The 23,656-nt window shown below is 33.2% G+C and overlaps 1 protein-coding gene across 8 annotated transcripts in view; it reads left to right on the top strand.

Annotated features, from left to right (window-relative positions):
• The window catches only part of STXBP5L (syntaxin binding protein 5L), a 428,205-nt gene that overhangs the window by 269,878 nt on the left and 134,671 nt on the right, over window positions 1-23,656 (top strand). For all 8 annotated transcript variants that reach the window (XM_046003923.1, XM_046003924.1, XM_046003920.1 and 5 more), the window contains 2 exons: window positions 9-76; window positions 22,587-22,627. In XM_046003923.1, coding sequence (XP_045859879.1) covers window positions 9-76; window positions 22,587-22,627 — 109 coding nt within the window. The remainder of the gene's footprint in view (window positions 1-8; window positions 77-22,586; window positions 22,628-23,656) is intronic.

Genomic DNA, 23,656 nt, shown 5'->3' with positions numbered 1-23,656 from the left:
CTATTTAGGAGTGGCCAATCAGTGGAGGAGCTTGGAACCTTGGAACACAAACATATCCAGAAATTATTATTACTGGGTAAGTGGAATGTGATGTGTGAGTCCACCAATTAATCAACAAAAGATTTTATTGAATTTTTACACTTTCCTATAATTGTGTTCTAGGAAGTACCAGCAATATCATTACTTCCTGTATCAATTGACTTCATGCTCTAATATTAGGAATGAAAATAGAGACATAACAACAGATAAGGATGATATTTAAAAGATTATAAGAGGCTATCCTTATGAGATATGGAACAGATATACTTCTTCCTATTTTTCCCACTAACTACCACCCAAAGCCCTGGGTATTATGTGTTAAAAAAAAAACACAAGATGACTGGAAAAGGTAGAGAGAAGTGATGATGTCTAGGGCCCCCCAACACCCCAGAAATGACATGATGGTGATTTTCTTGGGTTTTCTTTTTGCTCCATATATCCCAGAATTGGAGATGAAGTAGCTGGGAACTTGGAACTGCCAATGGGCACACACAAAACAATAAAAAAGCCTGCCAAAGGATGAGGTAAGGGGAACTATCAAGACAGAAAACTGTTAGAAAATAATCCAATTACCACAGAAAAATCTATGGCCTAGAACAACCCACTCCACCAGAGGCTAAGAAGGGAGCATAAGTTTCTGACATTGAGCAAAAACTGAGTAGGGAACATTTAACCCTGCTGGGTGGTAATGAAACCCATCACTGCAGTGTTAGAGGAGATCATGTGGTAACCATAATTCCAACCACCACCCAGCAGTAATGAGGAGCCACACATTTTCCTCTTTTCTGGTGACTGTAAGTCTACTGAGGAAGGAAAGAAGAAAGATAGCAAGGCTGAAAAATCACATAAGGAATGATAGCTGAAAACTTCCTAAATTTGGCAATAGACGTGATCCTATAGATTCCAGAAGCTGAATGAACAAGTAATCTACAAGACCCATCATAGTCAAACTTCTGAACACTGAACACCAAGTAAAAAATCATGAAAACAATGAAACAAATGATGCCTTACTGATAGTGTAAAACCAATTGGATGACAGTGGACTTCTCATCAGAAACCATGGAAGCCAGAAGAATATCTGATCTGTTTCAAGTGCTGAAATAAAACAACTGATAATCCAGGGGCGCCTGGGTGGCTCAGTGGGTTAAGCCTCTAACTTCAGCTCAGGGCATGATCTCAGGGTCCTGGGATCGAGCCCCACATCGGGCTCTCTGCTCAGCAGGGAGCCTGCTTCCCCCTCTCTCTCTACCTGCCTCTCTGCCTCCTTGTGATCACTCTCTCCCTCTGTTAAATAAATAAATAAAATCTTAAAAAAAAAAAAAAACAAAAAAAAAGCCTGGTAATCCAGAATCCTATACTTAACAAAAACTGTTACAGCTCATATTCGGGTGGAAAGTCCAACTTGCGTCTTCTTTCTTGAGAGGGAAATAGAGAAACAAAATGCACAGTGTTCCTCCTTTTCTGGGGTATCCCCAAGAGATTTCACTCAGATGAACAGAATCTAAAGTACTGATGAAACATGGACACCTGCAGGCAGAGAATAAAAGAGCTCAGTGGTTTGTTGAAGCACAAAAAATCTTACAATGCTGCTGGGAGACAATAGAGTGAGCAAGAGACTACAAGCCACTGATAAATAAACAGGAAACCTAATTAGGAAATTATATGCACAAGCCCAAAGAAGACTTACCTTCTTTAAAGGTTTGAGAAGCCCCCCAGGATTTCTAACCTGGACTGATTGGTGAAGGTCTTCCCCTATACAAAGCCAGTTCATAAGAGGTGGCTATAATGTTAAATCCAAAACAAGATATGACAAGAAGCACAAAGAAATAGTGAAATATGGCACAGCTGAGGAACAAAAAACACCTCCAAAAAGTGACCCTAAAGAAATGGATACCTGTGAATTACCAGATAGTTCAGAATAACTATCTTAAAGAAGCTCAGTGCATTATAAGAGTACACAGACAACTAAATAAAATCAGGAAAATGATGAGTGAATGAAATGAGAATATTAATAAAGAGCAGCTACAAAAAAGAAACAAAAAGATATTTTGGAGGAAAATACTGAATTGAAATATTTTATTAGAAGGAGGGATCTAACAGAAGACTTGATCAGTAGAAAGAATCAGCTAACTTAAAGATAGGTAATGTGAAAATTATCAAGTCAGAAAAACAAAAATGCCTAAAGGAGTTAGCGAACACCGTTAGGTAGATCAATATAAGCACTGTGGAGTTCCCAGCAGAAGAGAGAGAAAATGGAGCTGAAAACTTTCCAAATCTGAGTAAGGAAATGAACATATATATTCCAGAACCTCCAAATACACCAATGAAGGTGAACCCAAAGAGGCCCATATTGAGATATATCATAATCAAATGGCCAAACACAAGGAAATAATCTTGAAAGCAGCAACAGAAAAGCTACTCATCAGCTATATGGAAATTCCCATAAGATATCAGGGATTTCCCAGCAGAAACATTTTGGGATAGAAGGGACTGGTTTGATATATTCAAAGTGCAAGAAAAAAAAAAAGCCAGCCTAGAATACTGTATCTGGAAAACTACTTCAAAAATGAAGGAGAAATAAAGAACTTCCAAGATGAAAGCTGAGAATATTTATCACCAATACACTTGCCTTACTAGAACTTCTAGAGGGAGTCCTTCAAGTCAAAATGAATGAACACTAGACAGCAAAATAAAGCATAAGAAAATATATAGGCAAAACCAAAATCCTGTAACACAGTATATAATGATATATATAGTGATAGTATATAAATAACTTTATATATTTTATATATACCACTTTATATAGTGGTACTATATAAACAACTTTAAATTCAGGTTTAGAATTTATAAGATAAAGCATTTTTTAAAAACTATATAAAATTGCATCAATAAGAGAAAGGATTAAAATCATATCATTTCAATAGATGCAGAAAAAGTATTTGATAAATACCCATTCATGACAAAAACCCTCTTCAAAGTAGGTCTAGGGAAAACAAACCTCAACATAATAAAGGCCTGATATGGAAAACCCATTCCTGACATCATACTCAATGGTGAAAAACAGAAATTTTCCCCTAAGATCAGGAACGAAACAGGGATGTCCACTGTGACCACTTTTATTCAATATAGTATTGGAAGTCTTAGCCACAGAAGCTAGACAACATCAAGAAATAAAGGGCATCCAAATTGGTAAGGAAGAACTAAAACTCACTATTAGTAGATGCCTTGATACTATACAGAGAATACCCAAAAGACTCCACCCGAAAACTACTAGAACTGATAAACGAATTCAGTAAAGTCGCAGGATACAGTATCAATGTATAGAAATCTATTGCATTCCTATACACTAATAATGAAGCAGCAGAAAGTGAAATTAAGAAAACAATCCCATATATAATCACACCAAAACCAACAAAATATCTAGGAATAAATTTAGCCAAAGAGGTGAAAGACCTATATTCTGAAAAGTTTAAAACACTGACGAAAGAAAGCCAAGGTGACGCAAAGAAATGGAAGGACAGTCTCTGGTCATGGATTGGAAGAGCAAATATTGTTGAAATATTTATACTACCCAAAGCAATTTACAGATTTAATTCAATCCCTACCAAAATACCAACATCATTTTTCACAGAGTTAGAACAATCCATCCTAAAATTTGTGTGGAACCACAAAAGACTTTGAATATCAAAAGCAATCTTGAAAAAGAAAAACAAACAGGAAGTTTCACAATTCCAGATGTTAAGTCACATTACAAAGTGATAGTAATCAAAACAGTATGGTACTGACATAAAAATAGACACACAGATCAGTGGAACAGAACAACAACAACAAAAACAGAAATAAATCCACAATTATTTGGTCAACAAGTCTTCAATAAAAGAATGAATATAGGGACGCCTGGGTGGCTCAGTTGGTTAAGCAGCTGCCTTCGGCTCAGGTCATGATCCCAGCGTTCTGGGATCGAGTCCCACATCGGGCTCCTTGCTCAGCAGGGAGCCTGCTTCTCCCTCTGCCTCTGCCTGCCACTCTGTCTGCCTATGCTCGCGCTCTCTCTCTCTCTGACAAATAAATAAATAAATAAAAATCTTAAAAAAAAAAAAAGAATGAATATACAATGGGAAAAATTCTCTTCTACAAATGGTATTGGGAAAACTAGACATCCGCATACAAAAGAATGAAACTGGACCACTTTTTTTCACCATTCACAAAAATAAACTCAAAATAGATTAAATACCTACATGTAAGACCTGCAACCATAAAAATCCTTTAAGAGAGTACAGGCAGTAATCTGACATCAGCCATAGCGATTTTTTCTAGACATGTCTCCTGAGACAAAGGAAAGAAAATACAATGAAACTGTTGGGATTTTATCAACATAAAAAGCTCTGCACAGTGAAAGAAACAACCAAAAAACCAAAAAAAGCAACTTATAGAAGAAGATATTTGCAAGTGACATATCTGATAAAGGGTTAGTATCCAAAATATATAAAGAAATTATACAACTCAATACCCTTCAAAACAATCCAATTTAAAAATGGGCTGAAGATATGAACAAACATTTCTTTGAAGAAAACATACAGATAGTGAATATCACTCTTCATCAGAGAAATACAAATCAAAACTAGAAAGAGACGTCACCTCACACCTGTCAGAATGGCTAAAATTAACAACACAAGAAAGAAAAATTGTTGCTGAGGATGTGGAGAAAAAGGAACCCTAATGCACTGTTGGTGGGAATGTTAACTGGTGAAGCCACTCTGGAAAATAGTATGGAGGTTCCTCAAAAATTTTAAAAATAGAACTACCCTATAATCCAGTAATTGCACTACTGGGTATTTACCCTCAAAAAACAAAAACATTAATTGAGGAGATACATGAACCTGTATGTATTCTGCAGTATTATATTTACAATAGCCAAACTATGGAAGCAGCTCAAGTGTCCATTGATAGATGAATAAATAGAGAAGATGTAGTATATATACAAGGGAATATTACTCAGCCATAAATGATAATGAAATCTTGCCATTGGCAACAACATTAGGGTAGAGTTAGAAAGTATAATGCTCAGTGAAATAAATCAGAGAAGGCAAATACCATATGAGTTCATTCATAGGTAGAATTTAAGAAAAAAAAAGTAGCAAAGAAAAAAGAGAGAGAAACAAAACAAGAAACAGATTCTTTATAGAGAACAACTGATCATTACCAGAGGGATGGGGTGATGGGCGATACAGGGTATGGGGATTAAAGAGTACACTTAGGATGAAAAAAATAAAATGATAAACTACCTAAAACTATATTAACATTTATAAAATTTAAAAAGATGTAATTTGTGACATTGGTAAAACATAAAATGAAAGGGGAATTGTAAAGGAGTAGTTTTTTAATGCAAATGAAGTTAACTTGGTATCTGTTTAAAATAGATTGGTATAACTATAAAATCTCTTATGTAATATACATGGTAATCACAAGGAAAATTCCCGTAGAGTATGTACAAAAGAAAATGAGAACAGAATCAAAGCATGTCACTATAAAAAAGTCAATGAAACACAAAGGAAGGTAGGAAGAGAGAAAATGTGGGACAAAATAAATACAAGATAGAAAGAATATAATTTTAAAATGACAATAATAAATTCTTCCTTGTCAGTGATTTCATTAAAAATAAATGGGTTAGTTCCCAAAGCAAATGATTGTTATGTGTTAAAAAATGGAAAGGATCCAACTATATGCTGTCTACAGAAATTCACTTCAGGTATAAGGACATACATAGGCTGAGAGTGAAAGGATGAATAAATATATTTTGTGCAAATACTATCCAAAAGAGAGCAGGAATGACCTTACTTAACTAGGAAAAAAATATACTTTACCAACAAAAATTGTCATGAGACAAAGAAGTACAACTGTATAATGATAAAATGACCAATTCACCAGAAAGAAATAGAAATTGTAAATATATATGTTTCTAGCAGCAAAGCTTCCAAATATATAAAGCAAACATTGACAGACTTAAGAAGAGAAAAAAGTAATAACACAAAAACAGGAGATGCTAACACCCCAGTTTTTTTTTAATTCAATTAGCTAACATATAGTACATCTCCAGTTTTCAATGTAGTATTCAATGACTCATCATCTGCATACAACACCCAGTGCTCATCACATCATATGCTCTCCTTAATGCCCATCACTCAGTTACCCCATCTCCTTACCCACCTCCCTTTCCAGAACCCTTAGTTTGTTTCGCAGAGTCAAGAGTCTCTCATGGTTTGGATCCCTCTCTGATTTCTTCACTTTTAGTTTTGCCTCCTTCCCACTATGATCCTCTGTGCTATTCCTGATATTCCACATATGAGTGAAACCATATGATAATTATCTTCCTCTGCTTGACTTATTTCAGTTAGCATAATACCCTCCAGTTCCATCCATGTCGATGTAAACAGTAGGTATTCATCCTTTTATGAACCACATTTTCTTTATTCATTCATCTGTTGAAGGGTATCTCAGCTCCTTCCACAGTTTGGCTATTGTGGACATTGTTGCTATGAACATTGGGGTGCAGATGCCCCTTCTTTTCACCAAAACTGTATCTTTGGGGTAAATACCTAGTAATGCACTTGCTGGGTTGTCAGGTAGCTCTATTTTTAACTTCCTGAGGAACCTCCATACTGTTTTCCAGGTGGTTGTACCAGCTTGCATTCCTACCAGCAACCAAAACCTCACGTTCAATAATTAATAGATCTCCTCAGAAGAAGAATAAGGAAACAGAGGACGTAACCTACAATTGGACCTAGCAGACATGTACAGAATGCTCCATTCAACCACAGCAGGATACACATTATTCTCAATTACACATGAAACATTTCCCAATACAGATCACATGTTAGGTCACAAAATAAGTTTTAACAATTTAAGATTGAAACTGTAACATTATCTTTTACAACCACTGTGAAATGAAACTAGAAGTCAATAGCAAAAGGAAGACTGGAAAATCCACAAATATGTGGAAACTAAGCAACACTGCCTTGAACAATGACTAAATCAACAAAGAAATCACAAGGATATTTGAAAATATCTTGAGACATGAAAATAAAAATGCAATATGCCAAAAACATGGGATTCAGCAAAAGCACTACTAAGAGGTTTATAAGTAAACATCTAAGAACTTTATAGTAGGAAATGTTGATATTAAAAAAAAGACCTGAAATAAAAAATCTAACTGTGCACCTAAGAGATTAGAAAAAGAAAGGAAAAAAACAAACTCAAAAGGGGTAGAAAAAAGAAAATAATAAAGGTTACAGCAGAATTAAAATTGAATCATGAATGGAAAAACAGAAAAAATATTGAAAACAAATTATTTTTTAAAAGATCAACTAAGTTGACAAAGTTGTAGATAGACTAATAAAAAAGATGAAAGACTCAACAAATACCAGACATGAAAGATGAGACATTGCAATTGATGCTGCCAAAATTAAAAGGTTCATAAGAGACTACTCTGAAAAACTATATGCCAAAAAATGGATAACTTAGATGAAATTGGTAAGTTTCTGCAAACATACAACTTATGAAGACTGAATCACAAAGAAATTAGAAGATTTGAATAGGCCAATAACTAAGAAGGGGACTAAATAAGTAGTAATAATTTTAAAAAATCAACATAGAAATGTTTAGGACTAGATGTCTTCTCTAAACAACTCTACCTAACATTTAAAGGAGAATTAATACCAGTCTTTCTCAAACTCTTTGGAAAAATTGAAGAGGAGGGAACATTCTCAAACTCATTTATAAGATCAATTTTATCCTGATATGAAAATCAAAGATACTACCTGAGAAGAAAACTACAGATCAATATCCCCAAGGAATATAATGCAAAACTCCTCCACAAAATATTATGAAATTGAATACAACTACACATTTAAGGATTATACATAATGGGGCTCCTGGGTGGCTCAGTGGGTTAAGGCCTCTGCCTTCGGCTCAGGTCATGATCCCATGGTCCTAGGACCGAGCCCCGCATCGGGCTCTCTGCTCTGCGGGGAGCTTGCTTCCTCCTCTCTCTCTGCCCTGCCTCTCTGCCTAGTTGTGATTTCTCTCTGTCAAATAAAAAAAAAAAAAAAAAGGATTATACGTAATGAACAAGTGAAATTTAGCCTCAGGATGCAAGGATAGTTCAACATATGAAAATCAGTCATTGTGATAAAGCACATTAACAGAATGGAGGACAAAAAGCACACAGTCATTTCAGATAATGTAGATAATGTATTTGACAAAATCCAAGAGCCTTTTATGATTAAAAAAAAATTCAACAAACTAGTAATAAAAGAAAATTGCCCCACCATAGTAAAGGTCATATATTTAAAAAGCACATAGCTAATATCATACTCAATGATGGAAAATCTGAAAATCATCCCTCTAAGATCAAGAACAGGGGAAGGATGCCCACTCACTTCTATTCAACAGAATACTAGAAAATCTATCCAGAACAAAACACAAGAAAAATAAAGCACACCCAAATAAAGAGCACCCAAGAAAAGAAGAATGAAAGTAATTTCGATTTGCAGAAGACATCATCTTGTATGAAGAATTGATAAATTTACACACATACACATACACATACGCTGTTGAACTTAAACAAAATCCAGAAATTTTTCAGGCTACAAAGTCAAAACACAAAATCTGTTACATTTCTGTACACTGACAATGAACAATATGACAGGAAATTAAGAAAACAATCCCATTTACAACAGCATGAAAAGGAATTTAAAATTTAGGAATTAAACTTAACCAAGTAAGCAAAACTCTTAATAATGAAAACCACAAAACATTGAAGAAAGAAATTAGAGACAATTTAATGGAGAGATACCACATGTTCATAGACTGGAAGCCTTAATATTGTTAAAATGTTCAACCAGGTGGTGGGTAATAGGGAGAGCACGTATTGCATGGAGCACTGGGTGTTGTGCAAAAACAATGAATACTGTTACACTGAAAAAAATAAATAAATTTAAAAAAAATATTGTTAAAATGTTCATACTACACACAGTGGTTTACAGATTCAGATTAAATCATTATCAAAATCCCTATGGTGTATTTTGCAGAAATTAAAAAAAAAATCCTAAAATTAACATGGAATCTCAGAGGACCACAAATATCCACAACAATCCTGAGAAAGACAAGGAAAGCTAGAGTCTTCACACTTCCTGGATTCAACACATGATAATTAAAACATAATACAAAGTAATCAAAACAGAGTTATATTGGCACAAAGACAGACATACAAAACCTTTGGAACAAAATAGAGAACTCATAAATAAATTGTCATCTATATGGTCAGATCTCTGATAAAGTAACCAAGGCTATCCAGTGGGGAAAGGATAGTGTCTCCAATAGATGATGTTGAGAAAATAAAATTTGCACATGTAAAAGAATGAAAATGGATTTACCTTATGCCAAATACAAAAATCAACTGAAAATGGAAAATCCTAAATGTAAAACATGAAACTATAAAACTCCTGAAAGAAAACATAAGAGAAATTTTCATGACATTGGATTTGGCAATTATTTCTTGGTTGTGATACCAAAAACACAGGTAACAAAACAAAAATAGACAAATGGGACTACCTCGAACTTAAAAACTTCTGTGAAGCAAAGGAAACAATCAACAGAAGAGAAAGACAACCTGTGGAATGGGAAAAGATATTTGCAAAGTATATATCTGATAAGGGATTAATATTCAGAATATAAAGAACTACAGCTCAAGACATAGTCAGAAGTTTATAGCAATACAGGCCTACCTCAAGAGGCAAGAAAAATCTCAAGTAAACAACTTACCCTTAAACCTAAAGGAGCTAGAAAAAGAATAACAAATGAAGCCTGAAATGTCAGAAGGAAAGAAAAATAATTATTAGAACGGAAATAAATGATACAGAAACTAAAAATTAATAGAACAGATCAATGAAATCAGGAGCTGGTTGTTTGAAGAAATTAATAAAATTGATAAACCTCTAGATAGAATCTTCAAAAAGAGAAAGGAACTAAGTAAATAAAATTGCATATGAGAGAGAAGAAATAAAAATCAATACTATAGAAATACAAACAATTATAAGAGAATATTGTGAAAAACTACAGGCTAACAAGTTAGATAACCTAGAAGAAATGGATAAATTCCTAGACATATATACACTACCAAAACTGAAATAGGAAGAAATAGAAAACTGGAACAGATGAATAACCACCAAAGAAACTGAATCAGTAATCAAACCCTCCCCCTCCAAAAAAACCAAACAAACATCTAGGACCAGATGAATTCACAAGTGTTTACCAAACACTTAAAGAAGAGTTAGAAACTATTCTTCTCAAACTATTGCAAAATATAGAAGTGGAAAGAAAATTTCAAAATTTATTCTATGAGGTCAGCATTATCCTCATTATAAAACCAGATAAAGACACCAGAAGGCAACAATAACAACAACAACAACACACTACAGGCCAATATATCTGATATACATAGATGCAGAAATCAACAAAATACTGACAGAATCCAACAATATATTTAAAAAAATTGTTCACCACCAATCAAGTGGGATTTATTCCTGAGTTGAAAGTGTTTCAATATTTGCAAATCATTCAACATGATACATCACATTAATAAAGGATAAGAACAATATGATCATTTCAGTAGATCAGAAACAGTGTTGAACAAAATACAACATCCATTCATGATAAAAACCCTCAAAATAGGGACAAGGGAACATTCCTCAACATCATAAAGACCATATACAAAAAACCCACAGCTAGTATAACCCTCAATCAGCAAAAACTGGAAGTGTTTCCCCTAAGATCAGGAGCAAGACAAGAATGTCTATTCTGACTACTTTTATTCAACATCGTATTAGAAGTCCTAGCCACAGTAATCAGACAAGAAAAATAAATAAAAGGCATCCAAATTGGTAAGAAGAAGTAAAACTTTTACTATTTGCGGATGACATACTTTATCTAGAAAACCCAAGACTCCACCAGAAAACTGCTACAACTGATACATAAATTCAGTAAAGTTCTAGGATGCAAATCAAAGTATAAGAAAACTTTTTTTTTGAAAGATTTTATCTATTTATTTGACAGAGGGACAACACAAGCAGGAGGAGTGGCAGAAGGAGAGGGAAAAGCAGGCTTCCTTCTGTGCAGGGAGCCCAATGCAAAGCTCAGTTCCAGGGCTCTGGGATCATGACCTGAGCCAAAGACAGACACTTACCCACCAAGCCACCCAAGCATCCTGCAAAGTATAGAGATCTATTGAACTTCTATACACCAATAATGAAGCATCAGAAAGAGAAATTAAGGCATCAACTCCACTTACAATTGCACCAAAAATAATAAAATACCTAGGAATAAATCTAACCAAAGTAGCAAAAGACCTGTATTCTGAAAACTATAAAATACTGATAAAAGAGACCAAAGATTACCCAAACAAATGAAAAGATGTTCCATGCTCCTGGATTGGAAGAACAAATTTTGTTCAAATATCTATACTACCCAAAGAGATCTACACATTTAATGTCATCTCTATCAAAATACCACCAGCATTTTTCACAAAGCTAGGAAAAAAAAAATCCTAAAATTTGTATGGAGCCATAAAAGACCCCAAAGAGCCAAAGCAACCCTGAGAATGAAAAATAAAGGTGGAGACGTCATATTTCCAGACTTCGAGTTATGAACAGAATAGAAAATCCATAAATAAACCCACAATTACAGGGTCAAGTAATCTTTGAAACAGAAGAAAGGGATATAAAGTGGGAAAAAGTATCTTCAACAAATAACATTGGGAAAACTGGACAGCTACATGGAAAAGAATGAAACTGGACCATTTTCAATCCATTCAAAATGGATTAAACACATAAATGTGAGACACAAAACCATAAAAATCCTAGAAGAGAACACAAGTAATAACTTCTTTGACATTGAACATAGCAACTTCTTTCTAGATATTTCTCCTAAGATAAGTGAATCAAAAGCAAATATAAACTACCTGGGCTACATCAAAATAAAAACTCTGCACAATGAAGGAAACAATAAAACCAAAAAGAAACTTACAGAATAGAAGATATTTGCAAATAATGTATCTGATAAAGGGCTAGTATCCAAAATATATAAAGAACCTTTACAACTACACCCAAGAAACAAATACTCCAATTAAAAAATGGGCAGAAGACATGAATAGTCATTTTTCCAAAGAAGACATACAGATGGCCAACAGACATGAAGACATGCTCAACATCACTCATCGTCAGGGAAATGCAAATCAAAACTACAATGAGATATTACCTCACAACTGTCAGAATGGCTAAAATCAACCACACAAGAAACAATGAGTCTTGGTAGGATGTGGAGAAAGGGGAACTCTGTTGCACTGTTTATGGGAATGCAAACTTCTGCAGCCACTGTGGAAAAACAATATGGAGGTTTCTCAAAAGTTAAAAATAGAACTACCTCACAATGTAATAATTACAGATCAAGGTATTTATCCAAGTAGAAAATACTAATCCAGAATGAATTAATTGATGTAGCAGCAGTTAATTGATGTTTATTATCTATAATAGCTAAATGATGGAAACAGCCCAAGTGTCCATCAACTGATGAATGTATAAGAAATGTGTGTGGGGGTGTTGGGGTGTGTTGGGGTGTGTATATATATATATGTATACATATACACACACACACATACACACATACATACATATATACATATATAAAATGGAATATTCCTCAGCCATAAAAAAAGAATGAAATCTTGCCATTAGCAATGACATGGGTGGAGCTACAGAGTATTATGCTAAGTGAAATAAGTCTGTCAGAGAAAGGCAAATACTATATGATTTCACTTACATGTGCAATATGAGAAACAAAACAAGCAAAGGTAAAAGGTGGGGGGCAAACCGAGAAATAGGTTCTTTGGGGCACCTGGGTGGCTCATTTGGTTAAAGTGTCTGCCTTCTGCTTCCGTCATGATCCCACAGTCCCAGGATCAAGCCCTGCATCAGGCTCCCCACTCAGCAGGGAGTCTGCTTCTCCCTTTGACCCTCCCCCCTCTAATTTCTCTGTCTCTCTCAAATAAACAAATAAAAAAATTTTTTAAATAAAGAAATAGACTCTTTTAACTATAGAGAACAAACTGATGGTAACCAGAAGGAAGGTGTGGTAGCTGGATGGTGTAAATAGGTGATGGAGATTAAGAAGTGCACTGGTGATTAGCACCTAGAGATATATGGAAGTGCTGAATAACTATATTATACACCTGAAATTTATATAACACTGTTAACTAATTGGAATTTAAAAACTAAAAAAAATTAAATTACTAGACATTCAGAGTTATTATAAAACTATAATGACTAAGATTGTGTGTAGATGGCAGAAATATAGACTGCCAGACAAAACTGAATAAGAGAGTCCAGAAGCATCTGTCATATATAGAGAGAATTGATTCTTTATGAACATGACTCTGTAAAGCAGTGAGGAAACAATTTTTTAAATAAGTTATTCTGGTTAATTTGATATTCATATGGAATCTATTTTACCACACATTGTACTAAAAATTTATTTCAAGTAAATGATAGATTTAAATGCAACGAGGACTGGTAAAGAGTCTTGGCCCACCACAAATCCAACTACTTTCATGTAAATAATGGGTTAATTTTAAGAAATCAGTAAAACTATAGCAAAAGCAAAAAAAAATTAATACTACAAGAAAACAATAAAGCTTCAGGAGGATAATAGAGAATATTTTCTTGATATTTGTGAAGATTTCATAAAGAAAATATAATTGGCACTAACCACAAAGGGAAAAAAATTATAAATCAGATTACATTTAAAATTAAGAACTTCTCTTCCTCAAAGGCACCATTAAGACACTGAAATACACGTTACAGGGAAAAGATTTTTACATCATATGTGAACAGTGAAGTGCTTATATCAGGTATGTAAATAATTATGACAAATATATGTATCATATATATGTCATACAGACTGTCAAGAGACAGTCAATAGAAAAAAAAAATTGGCCAAAAGACCTAACAAAAGAAATAACCATAGTCATAAGCACATGAAAAGGTGTTAATCACTCATCAGAGTAATGTAAATTCAAGCCACAATGAGATAACATTGCACATATCCATCAAAATGGATAAAATTTTTAAAAGACTGTGCATACCTTTTTCTGATGTTGTAGAATAGTTAGAACTCTTTTGTGGAATAGTTAGCATCTTTGGAAAATTCTTTGGCAGCATGTAGTAACTCTTTCAACCAATAATTCTACTCCCAGATATGTATCTAATAAAGTATGTAAGTGCTCCAAAATGGAGGTATCAAAAACTAATAAAACTGATATAGAATGTTAAAAGACAATAATGGCTACTATTGGAGAAGATATAGAAATAATGATTGGAAAAGAGAATGAAAGTGTTTTTCTTGATGTTCTGTTTTTTAATCTGAGTGATTATACAGATGTATTTTTGATACTTCATTGCAGTATAATTTCATGATTCATCCTGTAGGTGTGTTACAGTTAAGTAAAGAAAAATTACTTCAAAATATCAGGAAGTTATATTACTGAGAATATCAGAGTAAGACTGATTTCTTCACTAAATGATTAAGCTGACAAAAACAGAATAATTTTTTTCTGAACTCTAGAATCTAACAAAATTTATAACAACCAGGAGAATGCTTAATGAAAAAAGAAGTTGCTATAAAATAAGTCACGGGGATGTAATGTACAGCATGATGACTATCTAATACTGTATTGTATATTTGGAATTTGTTAGAAGAGTAGATCTTCAAAGTTTTCACCACAAGAAAAAAATATTTTTAACATGTATGGTGATGGATATTAACTAGACTTCTGGTGATTATTTTACAAAATTTACAAACACCTAATTATGTGGTATACCTGAAACTAATATAATGTTAAATACCAATTATACCTCATTTTTTTTTTAAAGCTGCTGAATTTTTGCAAGAGCATATGGTATTTTACCTTACTAATTTACAGTCTACGACTCCCTACCTCAGTGGTGGCCATGAAGATAGTGGACCGCATTCCTCTTATATAGTTTCTGGTGCCAGAAAGAGTAATAAATACAGACTTTATTCTCAAAAAATTGTAGTAGTACTTGCCCTTTGTTTTTACCTGTTTGGTGCCTCCCTGAAAGATCAGCTCAAGGGTTTTGTTTTCCCTGCTTCAGAGCTTTTCCAGGGCTAAAGTGGCTTCCTGGAAGGCATTTGTCTGCAAAAAAGAGTTAGTTTGTACTCTTGGAAAGAATAGGCTGTATAAGAAAATACATGAGGAAAAAAAATGCTTTGTAAATGTCTCACTTATACTACAAAATCTAGATATCCACATGCATGCCTACAGCTGGATACATGCTAAGAAAATACCTGAGAAGTTTCAAAGATTTCCCCACTAGATGAACTTTAGACATCATGAAAACCAAAGTGAAGGCTAATGAAGAGCTGGAAATAACCTGCCTTGGATTGCAGCGGTTTCCTAACACAGAATCATCTTGCTAAGACACGGCGGTGGTTTATTATTGTGGTCATTATTATCATTGCTGTTATTGTTTGGCTATAGTCATTTAATGAAACTGCCATCAAATGACTTTTTCTAAAAAGTCACATAGTGACTTTTCTAAACCAATAACAAAATCTTACAATAAGCATCAGCAGAAGAACTTGGGAAGGGGGAGAACATAATTTTCAGTCTCCTCATTATACTCAAAAGTCAAGTTTTCAACAATAAAATACAAAACATATAAAGAAACAAGAAATCATGGCCCATTCAGAAGGGGAAAAAAGAATTTAGTTGAAACTTTCCCTGAGGAAGCCAAGGCATTTTACTTACAAAGACTTTGAATCAACTCTCTTAAATATGCTTAAAGAGCTAAAAGAAACCATGAACAAAAATTGAAGGTAACCAGAAGAATGAAGTCTCACCAAATGGAGGGTATTAATAAAGAGAGAAGATTTGTTAAAAAAAAAAAAAAAGAAAGAAAAAGAAAATAGAAATTCTGGTGCTGAAAAGTACAATAACAGAAATGAAAAACTTATGAGAGGGATTCAGCCTCAGATTTGAGCAGGCAGAAGAAAGAATAAGTGAATTTGAAGATAGGTCAATGGAAATGATTCCATCTGCAGATCAAAAGGAAAAACAGAATGAAAAATATTAACAGTATCTAGGGGCACCTGGGTGGCTCAGTGGGTTAAGCCGCTGCCTTCGGCTCAGGTCATGGTCTCAGGGTACTGGGATCTAGCCCCGCATCGGGCTCTCTGCTCCGCAGGGAGCCTGCTTCCCCCTCTCTCTCTGTCTGCAGCTCTACTTGTGATCTCTCTCTCTCTCTGTGTCAAAAAAATAAAATATTAAAAAATATTAACAGTATCTAGGAGACTTGTGGGACATCATTAACTTTAACAAAATACACATAATGGATGTCTCAAAAAGAGAGGAGGTAAAGAACATAAAGAATATTTGAAGAAATAATGGCTGCAAAATTCCCCAATTAGGCAAAAAATTAACATATATATGTATATATATATATACACACATATATATATACATATATATAAATTTCAGTAAAATCTGAGTAGGATAAACTCAAAGAGATCCACACTGAAGCATTATAATCAAATTGTTGAAAGACAAAGACTGAGCAGATCCAAAGAAGGGATGTTGAAAACACTGAAACAGAAACAATTTGTCAAGTACAAGGGATCCTCAATAAGATTAAGGTAATTTCTCATTAGAAACCATGAAGACTGAGATGGTAGCATGATGTATTTAAAGTTCTGAAAGAAAAAAACTTTTAACCAACAACTTTATATCCACCAAAACTATTTTTCAAAACTGAAGGAGAAGTTAAAACGTTCTCAGATAAACAAAAGCTGAGGAAATTATTCCCAGTAGATCTGCCTTATGAGAAATGCTAATGGGAGTTCTTCAGGCTGAAATGAAAACACATTAGACAGTAACTTGAAGCCATATGAGATGATAAAGACCACCAGTAAAGGTAAGTACATAGGTAAATATAAAAGCCAACATTATTTTATTTTTGTTCTTAACTCCTCTTTTTTTCTAAATACATAAAAGCATAATTATAAATCCATGGTGGTAATGGGCAAAACACATTAAAAAAGTTGTGACAATAACAACATAGTTGGGTTATACAGCAACAGCTATATATAAAACAAAGAGCAACAGAGTTTTTGTACTGAAGCTAGTTACTATTAATTCAAATTAGATTGTTATAAATTTAAGAGGCTAATTTTAATGCCCAGGGTAACCACTAAAGAAACAACTAAAATATATACAGCAAATAAATAAGAAACAAGAAAGGAAGCAAATCAGTACTTTTTTTAATCAAGCGTGAAAGAAGGAAGTCTTGGAGTTACATAGAAAATATATAGCAAGATGGCAGAAGTCCTTCTTTTCAATACTTCCATTAAATTAAATGAATTACACTAATTATAAGGCAAAGATTGGCAGAATGGGTAAGAATACATGATCTGTGTGCTTTCTATAGGAGATACACTTTAATTGCAAAGACAAAAATATGTTGAAAATAAAAAATGGAAAAGATGTTCCATGCAAACAGTAAATTAAAGAAAGGCAGAGAGTGGCTTTACTAATTTAATTTTTTTATTCCTGTATTTTTTGTAGACATACTAATTTTAGACAAAATACATTTTAAGCCTGAAATTGTTACAAGGAACAAAAAAGAGATTATACATTGATAAAAGGATCGAATGCATATTACATGGGTATATTATAAACATATATATACAATAATAAAACTCCAAGATATATGAAGCAAAAGATGGACAGAATTAAAGTAGGAAATGGTTTTACAATAATAGTTTCAGTAACTGATGGAAAAACTAGATAGAATATCACTAAGGAAACAGAAGATTTGAACAGCATTATAAATTAACCTAAGAGACAATATATAGAGCACTCAACACAACAATAAGAGAAACAGAGAACACATATAATTAAAGGTACATGTAACATTCTCCAGGACAGAGCAGTTGTTAGGCCACAAAACAAGTCTCAATAATGTAAGAAGACTGAAACGATACCGTTTCTTCTCCAACCAAAATATAATGAAACTCGTAGGTAATAACTGAAAGGAAATGGGAACAATCACAAATATATGGATTAAACAACATGCTCTTAAACAATAGACCAAAGTAGAAATCCCAAGGGAAACTGGAAAACACTTTGAGATGAATTAAAAAAAAAAAATTAGTGACATGTAGCAAAACCAGTACCCAAAGGGAAATTTACAACTCTACTGCCTACATTAAGGGAAGGGAAAAGTTCTCAAATCAATGACCTATCTTTACATCCAAAGAACTAGGGGGTGGGGGGGAGGGGGAGAACCTAAAGCTAGCAGACATAAGGAATAACAAAAATTCAAGCACAGATAAATAAAAACAGGTCAGAAAGGCAATAAAGGAACCCAATACAACCAAAAGTTGTCTGTTTGAAAATATGGACAGAATTGACTGAGTAACTATAGTAACTCAGAAAAAATGACATTCAAATTATTAAAATCAGAATTAAAAGTGAGCATGATACTTTTGACTTTAAGTAAAAAAGGGTTATAAAAGAATATTATGAACAATTGTATGCCAACAAAGTAAATAACCTAGATGAAATGGATAAATTCTGAGAAACAAACTACCAAAACTGACTCAAAAAGAAATAGATAATCTGAACAACTTTACAACAAGAGATTGAATCAGTAATCAAAACCTCCCATCAAAGAAAAGGCCAGGATCACATGGCTTTATGATGAATTTTACTAATCATTTAAGGAACTGACACCAAATGCTTCTCAGACATTTCCAAAAAATAGAGAGGAACACATTTTAACTTGTTCTATGGGGCCAGCATTACCCTAACACCAAAACCAGACAGAGACATCATAAGAAACTATGCAAAAATATTCCTTATGAATATAGATGCAAGGGTATTCAATGAAATACTAGCAAATGGAATCCAGTAGCATATTATTGTGATAATTAAAAACCATGATTAAGTGAGATTTATCCTAGAAACACAAAGAAGTGTTTCAGCATACACAAATCAACATAATTCCCACATCTATAGAAAGGAGGAAAAACATGGTAAACTCTTACAGAAAAAGCACTGGACAGATGCCCCTTTTAAGATTTAACACCATCACAGCAGCAACATTCAAATAACTGAGGAACTTCCTTAACCTAGAGTGGAACGTCCTTGATATGGTAAAAGGCATTTTGCAAAACCCACAGATAACATCATATTTGATGGTAAAAAGCTAAAAGCTTTTCCTCTGAGATTAGGAACAAGACAACAATCCTGGCTTTTGCTACTTCTATTTATTATTGTACTGGAATTTCTATCCAGAAGAGTGAGACAAGAATGATAAAAAGCATCTATTGTAGAAAGAAAGAAAGAACATTAGCTCTATTTGCCAATATCATAATCTTAAATATGTATTAGTGTGTTATTATATACTAACAATGAACAATTCACAAAGGAAATTAAGAAAGCAATTCTATTTATAAGACCATCAAAAAGTAACATAAAATACTTAGAAACAAATTTACTCAAGGAAATGAAGGGTTTATATACTAGAAACTATAAAACATGGCTGAAAGAAATTTAAAACACAAAAATAAATGAAATTATATCCCATGTTTATGAATGTAACACTTAATATTTTTAAGATGACAATATCCAAAGTGATGTAGAGATTCACTACTGTCCTTATCAAAAAACCAATTGGCTTTTTGCAGAAATGAACAGGGTTATCCTAAAATTGATGAAATTCCGAGTAACCCCAAATAGTCAAAATAATCTTAAAAAAGAACAAAGTTGAAGGACTCACTTCCCAATTGTAAAATTTCCTCCATAGCTACAGTGATCAAGACTCTGTGGTCATAAGATTAGAAATATAATTTAATGAAATAGAATTGGGATTCTAGAAATAAAATCATACATCTATGTCTGATTTTTTATAAGACTGCCAAGACCATTTAATGGGAGAAAGGATAATCTCATCAACAAATGTTAGGAGAACTGGATATCCACATACAAAAGAATAAAACTACACCCTCCCCCAAATCGGTAAAGAATTTATCACACTCAATACCCAAAAAAAACAAATGGTCCAGTTAAGAAATGGACAGAAGACATGAATAGACATTTTCCAAAGACAACATCCAGATGGCTAACAGACACATGAAAAGATGTTCAACCTCACTCCTTATCAAGGAAATGCAAATCAAAACAACAATGAGGTACCACCTCAGAACTTTCAGATGGCTAAAATTAACACAGGAAACATCAGATATTGGTGAGGATGCAACAACAGGGGATTGCTCTTACACTGTTGGTGGGAATGAAAACTGGTGCAGCCATTGTGGAAAACAGTGTGGAAAGTCCTCAAAAAGTTAAAAATAGAACTATCCTAAGACCCAGCAATTGCACTATTTACCCAAAGGATACAAAAATACTGATTATACCAGCATTACCAACAATGGCCAAATTATGGAAAGAGCCCAAACGTCCATTCACTGATGAATGAATAAAGAAGATGTAGTATGTATGTATGTATGTGTGTGCGCACACACACACACACACACACACACACACACACACATATAGAATATTACTCAGCCATAAAAAAAGAAAGAAATCTTGCCATTCGCATCAATGTGGTTGGAGCAAGAGTATATTATGCTAAGTGATAGAAGTCAGGAAAAGACAAAAACCATATGATTTCACTCATATGTAGAATTTAAGAAATAAAACAGATGAACATAGGGGAAGGGGAAAAAATAAAAGGGAAGCAAACCATATGAGACTTTTAACTATAGAGAATAAACTGAGAGTTGCTGGAGTGAAAGTGGGGGCAGGGACGGGCTTGATGGATGATAGGTATTAAGGGGGGTACTGGATTTTATATGTAAGTGATGAATCACTAAAATCTACTTCTGAAACCAATATTATGCTCTATGTTAACTAATTAGAATATATGTAAAAACTTGAAACAAAAAAATTAAGTTAGACTCCTACCTCATACCCTATACAAAAATTAACTGAAATATGATGAAGGACTTGAATTAACAGCTAAAGCTACATAATTCAAAGAGAAAAACAAGAGTACTCTCTCATGACCTTGATTATGGCAAAGGTTTCTTAGATGTTACACCAAAAGCATAAATAACAAAAGAAAAAAGTAGATAAAATGGCCTTCATCATCAGGTGAAAAGACAACACTGAGTTGGAGAAAATTTTCAAGTAATATTTGATAGGGTTTAGTATTCAGAATATAAAATAATTCTTCAAACTCAAAAATAGACAAACATTTTTTTAAGTGAGCAAAGGACTTGTGTAGACTTTTTCAAAAAAGCCTACAAAATGAGTAACAATCATGTAAAAACATGCTTAACATCGTTAGTCATTGGGGAAGTAAAAATCGAAGCCACAATCATGTGTACTACTCCATACCCACTAGGATGACTAAAATTTTTTTAAAGAGGAAAACAAGTGTTGACAAGGATATAGATTAATTGGAACTACATACATTGCTAGTGGAAATGTAAAATGATGCAACTGATACAGAAAATGGTTTGACAGTTTCTCAAAAAGCTAAATGATTATCATATAACCAAGCACTTCCACTTTTAGGTATACACAAAACTTGTACATGAATGTTCAAAAAAGCATTATTGACAATAGCCAAAAAGAAAAACTAATTTTTTTTTCTTTTTATTGAGATGATCATATGGTTTTTCTTCTTTGTCAGTATGATGAAACACAATATGGCGATTGATTTTTTTTTTTAATGTTTAACTACTCTTGCATTCCTAGGATGAACTGCAACTTAGTCACGATGTATTATTCTATGTTTTTTATTTGATTTGCTAATATTTTTTGGACAACCCTTATACCTGTGCTTGAGGAATAAGGTTTTATAATTTTCTTTTTTGGTATTGGTGTCAGGATGAAGCTGACCTCATAAAATGTTGTAATTATTCTATCCTTTTTATTTCTAGATGAATTATTATAGAATTGCCATTATGTTATTGCCAAGTAATGATACAACTCTAGATAGGTTTAAGGATTTGCTTTTTATATTTTGAAACTTAACTATAATTTCACTATGATATTCACTTCAAAATTATTTTAATGTAATCAAAATTAAGTCATGTATTTTTTATTGAGTAAACAATTTTATATAAAAATATATTGCTCATTGAAGTCAGTTTTCATTGTTCTCTCTATTACACATAAAATCTTCTTACAGTAAAATCTTTTGTTCTTTTTTAAATCTAGATTTTAATGCATTGTTTGAAAAGTATACCATGGCTATGAGCTTGGGAATGGTTTAACATACATTAGTTCTCACTAGAATGGGGTTTTGAATCACATTTCAGCAATAACTCAAGTTTTTATACATTTAGGAAGATTATGGTTTTTTAGATTTACTGTAATTAATGCTAATATATTTTTTATCTAGTCATGCAGATGGATCAATAAAATTTTGGGATGCTTCTGCAAGTAAGTTTTAAGTCTCTTGTTCTATAACAGAAAACACTTGGTAAATATTTACTCAGAGCCATTCACCACTTTTTAGTTTGGACAATCAATATTTCAGATACATTTTTAGCATGCATATATGGCTATATTATAGAAATCCATTTCTTATTTTAGATAAGTTTACTATCTCTAGTATACTTTATAATATAAACAGGACTGAATTCACTGTCAGTAACCCATTATATTTACAAAAGGGAAGGTATGTTGAAAAAGTACCAAACTTTGTCATATTAACTCTGTTAAAGGAATTTCCTTTACCTCCAGCTCTTGTCCTGGATAAGTTCTTTTCTTTCACCAGTCCACTTTTCAACTTGTCTACCAAGCCTCGTATGAATCAAAAGAAATGATTTGATAAATGCAAAATGTCTTTTAAGATGTTCAAACATTGTATAATTTAAGGAATAAGGTAGTCTTCTCAGTGTTGAAGGGCATGCAAAGATATTTTAGACTTGATTATTTCCATATACACCCTTTATAAAACTTATATTTACTAAATCAGGTAAAGAAATGCACATATATGAATAGTAAGCAAACAGTTCAATAAGAAATCTTAATGTAACATAACTTAAACTCTGTTACCAGAAATTTAAGATTTGTTTGAACCAGGTAGATCCAGAAAGGGTGTTTTGATGGGGTAGTATTTAATGTGAGTTTTGGAAGATAGTTAAGATTTTAGTAGTCAGGAATAGGAGAGAAAAGGAAAGAAATAGGAGAGAAATGACTCAGTGAGCAATGACTCAGTTTCTGAGGATGAGTAACCAGCAAGCTATGGATAAATCTTTTGGAAATAAGAAATACAAGAGAGTGCTAAAGGTTTGAATTTTGTAATTACACCACAAAATCCAAGCGTCTAGGTGGTAGGAAAAATGGTCAAGAATGGACAGTAATATAGAAGCAGCATAAAAGTAATAGTTGAAGTTGTAGAGGTAAACAGCTTCTGAGGAAGACCTTGATAAACACAAAAGCAAATGGAAGAAGGTTGAATATTGG

Source organism: Meles meles, chromosome 4 (genome assembly GCF_922984935.1).
Source record: "Meles meles chromosome 4, mMelMel3.1 paternal haplotype, whole genome shotgun sequence".
In the NCBI taxonomy this organism is placed as follows: domain Eukaryota; kingdom Metazoa; phylum Chordata; class Mammalia; order Carnivora; family Mustelidae; genus Meles; species Meles meles.
This window is presented reverse-complemented; position numbering and strand designations above follow the sequence as displayed.